We start from the raw sequence: 6,851 nt of genomic DNA, 5'->3' as shown, positions 1-6,851 counted from the left end.
TCTTCCATATCCTTTCCCACATTTTGCAAGATGTCACCATCTATTTCCCTACTGTGTATATCTTCCATATCCTTTCCCACATTTTGCAAGATGTCACCATCTATTTCCCTACTGTGTATATCTTCCATATCCTTTCCCACATTTTGCAAGATGTCACCATCTATTTCCCTACTGTGTATATCTTCCATATCCTTTCCCACATTTTGCAAGATGTCACCATCTATTTCCCTACTGTGTATATCTTCCATATCCTTTCCCACATTTTGCAAGATGTCACCATCTATTTCCCTACTGTGTATATCTTCCATATCCTTTCCCACATTTTGCAAGATGTCACCATCTATTTCCCTACTGTGTATATCTTCCATATCCTTTCCCACATTTTGCAAGATGTCACCATCTATTTCCCTGCAGTGTATATCTTCCATATCCTTTCCCAAATTTGCTTCTCAATTTCCCTCTGACTATTAGGGGGTATATAATACAATCCCAATTATGTTATCATCCCTTTCTTATTTCTCTCCACCCAAATAACTTCCCTGGATGTATTTCCTGGAATATCCTCCCTCAGTACAGCTGTAATGCTATCCCTTATCAAAAATGCCACTCCACTCCCTCTCTCGCCCTCCTTTCTATCCTTCCTGTAGCATTTGTATCCTGGAACATTAAGCTGCCAGTCCTGCCCATCCCTGAGCCATGTCTCTGTAATTGCTATGATATCCCAGTCCCATGTTCCTAACCATGCCCTGAGTTTATCTGCCTTCCCTGTTAGGCCCCTTGCATTGAAATAAATGCAGTTTAATTTATTAATCTGACCTTGTCCCTGACTGTTTGACTCGCTTCTGTTCTCATCTGTACCAGTCTCAGATTGATCTCTTTCCTCACTGTCTCCCTGGATCCCCCCACCCCTCCCTCCCCCCCTCCCCACCCTCGGCCCCCACGTTACTAGTTTAAATCCTCCCGAGCAGCTCTGGCAAATTTCCCTGCCAGTATATTAGTTCCCTTCCAATTTCGGTGCAATCTGTCCTCCTTGTATAGGTCACTTCTACCCCAAAAGAGATTCCAATGATCTAAAAATGTGAATCCTTCTCCCATACACCAGCTCCTCAGCCATGAATTCATCTGCTCTCTCCTCCTATTCCTGCCCTACAGACCCAGAAAATAACACCGTATTATTTCTCTACAAACACTGCCCCAGGTTAAATTAATAGTTATGGCTTATATTTTAAGTTTAATCAAGAGACATATCTCCAAAAACATATAATCAAGAAAGAACCCACTCTACTCACTACTGCAGATTCTCTGTAGGCCATGCTTAAAACAACAATTAACTTATCTGATTCTGTGCTGAATTTCGCCCAACAATTCCTCCAAGACCAGTTGTGAATTTCACTGTTGGTTCATTTTCCCAGACACACTTCAATGTCCAGCAATACATGAATTCAAACAGCAAAGGCAGTATCTGTGCAGGTTCTCTCTCTCACTCTCCTGCGATGACTTCATCATGTGCATCTTTTGTCTGTTCTTCTCCCTCTTAAAACTGCTGTTGTTTTGTCTTTTTTTCTCAAAAATAATTGACACATGAAAGAGTGATATTTCACACGCTTAGAAGTTATCATCAATGGCAGAAGTTATGAATACTTATTAGAGTTTAAAAAGTATTATTAAAATTATTAAAAGGTAGTATTATAATTTCCAAGTACCCTGGTTTTGATGACAGACATACAATTTTAAGGTGATATAACGTGCATTGCTATCACTCACTACAAACTCAACAAGTTGTGAGGCATTAGTCCAATGGCTTGTATTCAGTCCAGAGGGGCAGGTGTGAGAGCCAGACACATGTACTTGGCCTCCTAATGAACATTATTTGCATTTATTCTTAACTTCAAATAAAGAACACACTTTATTGTTTCACCAATCCTTATCACACAATTAGCACTCAACGAGAAGAACATAGCTGCCTGCAGCTCAAAACTTTAATTTTGCCCAGGATTTGAATAAGGTGATACTGCAAATTATGGTACAGTAGCGCCTCGACATACAAATGACTCCGTTCATGAACAAATCAGTTTACGAACTGGATTGTACATAAAGTTTTGCTTCAATGTACGTACGAAATTCAAGATACGAACGAAGGTATTAACGCAAAAAGCCCGTGTGCGACCACGTGGTTTCATTGTTCAGCTTTGCTACGCGCTTGTTGAACACAAAAGCTCTCGGGCCCTGCGTAATCTCATTCAGTTCGTCTTTGGCGCGTGCGCTGTGAACAGCCGCACAAGCATTCTTACGCTATCCGAACAATGGGAAAAATTGATTCAGTTCACGAACTTTTCGTTTCGCGAACCGGGTCCCTCAACGGATTAAGTTCGTAAGTCGAGGCGCTACTGTACTTACATCTCTACAAAATATTGATTGTGTGGAATCTCAAGACTTACATGTCCAATAATCTGAAAGCAAACAAAACAAATAAAACCTAACCAAAATAACAAAATTAAACCTATACCCAAACTTATACAGTCGTATATTCTAAGAATTACATCCTTTTCTAGTCACCAGAATTTAGCTAAAATCTTTAAGTACCGCAGACAGATCTAGGAGGAACTATGAGGCTGATTGTTTGGCTGATTAAAATGAACTGAGGTGGCTACAAGTGGGTTGGTAATTTCATGCCACAGGCCAGAGTGTCGGTGTGTTAGTACCATCCTGCCTCCGAAGCATTCTTGGGAAGGTTTTGTCATTGATGAAACAGCTAGCTGCTGAATTCTCCAATCAGCAGGTGGATCCCTCACAGTAGCTGTTTCCCTGACAGGAATGGGTAGCCATGTTTTAACCAACTGGAAGCCCATCCCCCACTGTATCTGTCCACAATGATGGCCAGGCAGCTATGACATTTTAAAAAATTGTAGAATGTTGTAAAAGTGCTGAGTGAAGTAATGCAAGACCTTGGAGTTACATTAGAAACAACTGGATGTTTCAGAGGATAAATAAAGCGGGATGCTATCCTTCCTCATTTATATTTATTTTGTCATCTTTCAGTCCTGCAATTGGCCTGTCCAATGTTTCAGCCCTTTAGTCTGTCTTCTATGAGTTCTACAAAAGAGTAATTTCCAACTCAGCGTTACCTCTGTTTCTCTATCCTCAGTCGCTGTCAGAACGGCTGAGCGTCTCCACTATTTTCTGAGATTTGTTTCAGATTTCTAGCATCCACATAATTTTATTTTTATTTTCTTGATGCCATGTTTGTGATGTCATAAACTTAGTGACATATGTTTTAGTTTTGTGGCCACTTTGTGATGTCGCACATTCTGTGATGCTTGCAACCCCTACTGGTCAGTGTATAATGAATTGGGCAGGGGACTGGAGGGCCACATAAGTAAGGTTGAGGTTGTTGTGGACTCAAGGTATTTTGAGAAATTACTGGGGATACCAATTGGATTGCTGACAAGCCATCTGTCATTTTTGCACAGTACTGTGAATTTCATGTTGGCAGCTAGTGGTGTAAGGATTATTGGTGTTAATGAAGAAGAGCTGGCATTTATAACTAACTGGAATTTAGTGTAGTGCTTACTTACGTCTTCTACAGTTAGTCCCATAATCACTGGAGATGAATCCATGGTACAAGCAACAGGGGGTAGACAAGCATGGAACAGCTGAAGGTAGCAGAGGAGTTAATCGTGTCTTGACAGATCCTGTAACAGCATCCAGGAGTTCAGTAGGGTTTGACAATGAGGGCTATTTTAAAGGAATTAAGGGAACTAGCAGGAGAGAAATAATGAAAGATGAAAAGGAAGTAAAAGAAACAAAGGTTGAAGGGGAATTTAGCAAAGGGACACTCCTGGATAGTATGAGCTTTGAAATGAATGAGCCACCGATATTAGTCAGAGAAACACCAGGTTCTCTTAAACTAGCAGCAGGTGAGAGAAGTATATCATCAAAGTCAATGGAAGGGCCAATGCTTCGTAGGGACAGTGCTACCAACTATTTTTGTTGGAAATCTCCATATGATGACAGAGAAATTTGTTAGTAAGTAGCAGCTTATGTTAATCAATGAATCTTTCCAATAAGAAAAATAGAATTTAGTTTTATAAACCACATGTTTAATTCCAGTACAGACAACTTTGAATATTACGTTGTGTGATTTGCTCTTATTCAATATTTTCACATTCAGTAAGTAATTACACATTACACTGTTTCTAGGCAGCTAGTTTATGGTTTCCATCGAAAACAATATGAAGCCAAGGAATTTACTTTCCTAAAAAAAATCATCCAGGGATTTTGCTAATAAGAATGCAATTTGCCACACTTCATTTTTAAAAAAAAAATTAATGCTCAAAATTACTGGTACAAATTATCCTGTTGATGTCCTTTTGCGTACTTTTTCATAGTACTATACAAATAGTAATTGTGAAAATACAATTTATTTAATGGGATTGTAGAAATACACAAAGTGATACATCGCTTTTCATACAGAAGTGAAAAATTTAAAATTGCCTACAAGTCTTCTTCATTGAGACAGATGGAGATGTTTCACAATGAAAAGCTCACTGAGTCTGATTCTGTGGGGTTAACTTGCATTATTCCCAGTGGCAGGTTTAATAGCTGTCAGACATTTTAATCAAGCTGGAGAGTGATAAGACCTCAGCACCTCCTTGTATTCATCCTCATGAAGTCTGTGGAGGTAAGGCCTGTGGATGACCTTCCTGTCCCATTGGCAATAAAAACTTTCAGAGGCAGCTAATGCACAATGAATGTGAGACCACCGATGTAAATCTAGCAGCAGATTGGGAGGCTTATTATGTGGGAAATGACAGGTAAACCCAATGCAGGGTCAGTTGCAAGCTCCTGGGAAGGGTCCCTTTATTACCAGATTGAGGGATGCAGGATTGAGATTGCTGCTGTTCTATCTCCTCTTCACAAAACCTTGTCCTGCCTTCATCTGAGCAATGATTCTAGGCTTTGGATGATTTGATCCCAGGGGAAGAGCCCACTGGCACTTACAAAAAGGCAACACGATCTCAGTGGTCATAGGCTCTATTCACCATGAGGTTTTGATCTGATTCTAACTTCCAATGTGGAAGGAGCCCTTTTTCACTAAATCCAGCAGCCTGTGAAATTGGTGAGTCTGGGTTTGTTACTAAATATCTTCCCTAAGACATTCATTGGCAGTTTACCTAATAATAGTTTTCTCAGTTAGAACTAATTCTGATTCTAAGATTGTTATAAGCCTTTTATTGCCCTTTTACCTTTCACACAGCGAAGACATAGACCCTTTGATCCAACCAGTCCGTGCCGAACATAATCCCAAACTGAACTAGTCCCACCTGCCTACTCCTGGCCTATACCCTTCCAAACCTTTCTTGTTCTTGTACTTCAGTTGTAAGTGTGCCCACATCCAATACTTCCTTAGGAAGTTCATTTCACACATGAACCATCCTTTGTGTAAGAAAAACTGTCACTTGTATCTTTTTTAATATCTCTCTCCTCTCACCTTAAAAATATGCCCCCAGTCTTGAAATCTCCCAGAAACCATTAACTGATCGATGCCCCTCACGAAAACTCGAGAAGGTCACCTGTCAACCTCCTACACTCCAGTGGAAAAAGTTCCAGCCTATCTTTATTATTTAAATCTTTCATACTCATCAACATCCTGGTAAATCTTTCTGAACCCTTTTTATCTGAATAATACCATTCCTATAATGGGCAATCAGAACTGGACACAGTACTCCAGAATAGACCTCATCAATGTCCTGTACAACCTCAGCAAGACTGCCCTACTCCAGTATCAAAGGATTAGAGCAGTGAAGGCATACTTGCTAAATGCCTTTTTAACCACCCTGTCCAAGTGTGATGCAAACTTCAAAGAATTATACGCCTGAACCCCAATGTCTCTTTGTTCTACAATACTACCTAAGACCCTACCGTTAATTGTATAAGCCCAACCCTTGTTTGTTGCACCAAAATGCAATACCTCATGTTAATACAGATAGAATTCTATCTGCCAGTTTTCAGCCCATTGACCATTTGAAGAAGATCCCTTTGTAACATTAGAAAACCTTCTTCACTGTCTACTATGCCACCAATTTTGTTGGCGTCCACAAACTTTACTAACCATGCTTTCCATATTCTCATCCAAATCATTTTTAATAAATGACAAACAAAAGAGAACCCAGACCCAATGTCTGTGGAACACCTTTGGTGACAGGCCTCCAGTCCGAAAATCAACCTCCCACCATTACTTTTTGTCCCCTGCTGTTAAACCAATCATATATCCAACTGGCAAGCTCATCCTGAATCCCAGTGACCTAACTTTACAAATGACTCTACTGTGCAGAACCTTGTCAAAGTAAACAACATCTACTGTTCTGCCCTCAATCTTTTTGGTAATTTCCTTTTGTTTTTTGTGTGTGTGTGTCTGTCTGTCTGTGTTGGGGTGTGGGGTTCATGTTGCTTAGGGTCTCTGGCCTATCTTTATCCCTCACATCCTGATAACTATTCTATGAATGTTTTAGGTTTGATGTGTGCTATGCAACTGTGAAGCTCTCAATGTGTTAATTAAAACTGTGTTAAATAATCAGTTGTCAAGTCGAAATGGACAGGGGCCAGCGACCATAATTCTATTAGATTTAAAATAATGATGGAAAAGGATAGACCAGATCTAAAAGTTGAAGTTCTAAATCGGAGAAAGGCCAATTTTGACTGTATTAGGCAAGAACTTTCAAAAGCTGATTGAGGGCAGATGTTCGCAGGTAAAGGGACGGCTGGAAAATGGGAAGCCTTCAGAAATGAGATAACAATAATCTAGATAAAGTACGTTCCTGTCAGGGTGAAAGGAAAGGCTGGTAGGTATA

At 40.0% G+C, this 6,851-nt stretch overlaps 1 protein-coding gene across 1 annotated transcript in view; it reads left to right on the top strand.

Annotated features, from left to right (window-relative positions):
• The first annotated feature begins 3,607 nt into the window (after positions 1–3,607).
• The window catches only part of LOC122556330 (tripartite motif-containing protein 42-like), a 20,360-nt gene continuing 17,116 nt past the window's right edge, over positions 3,608–6,851 (top strand). The window contains exon 1 of the mRNA XM_043702963.1: positions 3,608–4,026. Coding sequence (XP_043558898.1) covers positions 3,608–4,026 — 419 coding nt within the window. The remainder of the gene's footprint in view (positions 4,027–6,851) is intronic.

The sequence above is a fragment of the Chiloscyllium plagiosum genome, chromosome 13, assembly GCF_004010195.1.
Source record: "Chiloscyllium plagiosum isolate BGI_BamShark_2017 chromosome 13, ASM401019v2, whole genome shotgun sequence".
Taxonomy (NCBI): domain Eukaryota; kingdom Metazoa; phylum Chordata; class Chondrichthyes; order Orectolobiformes; family Hemiscylliidae; genus Chiloscyllium; species Chiloscyllium plagiosum.
The sequence above is the reverse complement of the archived record's forward strand: the minus strand, read 5'-3'. Positions and strand labels throughout refer to the sequence as shown.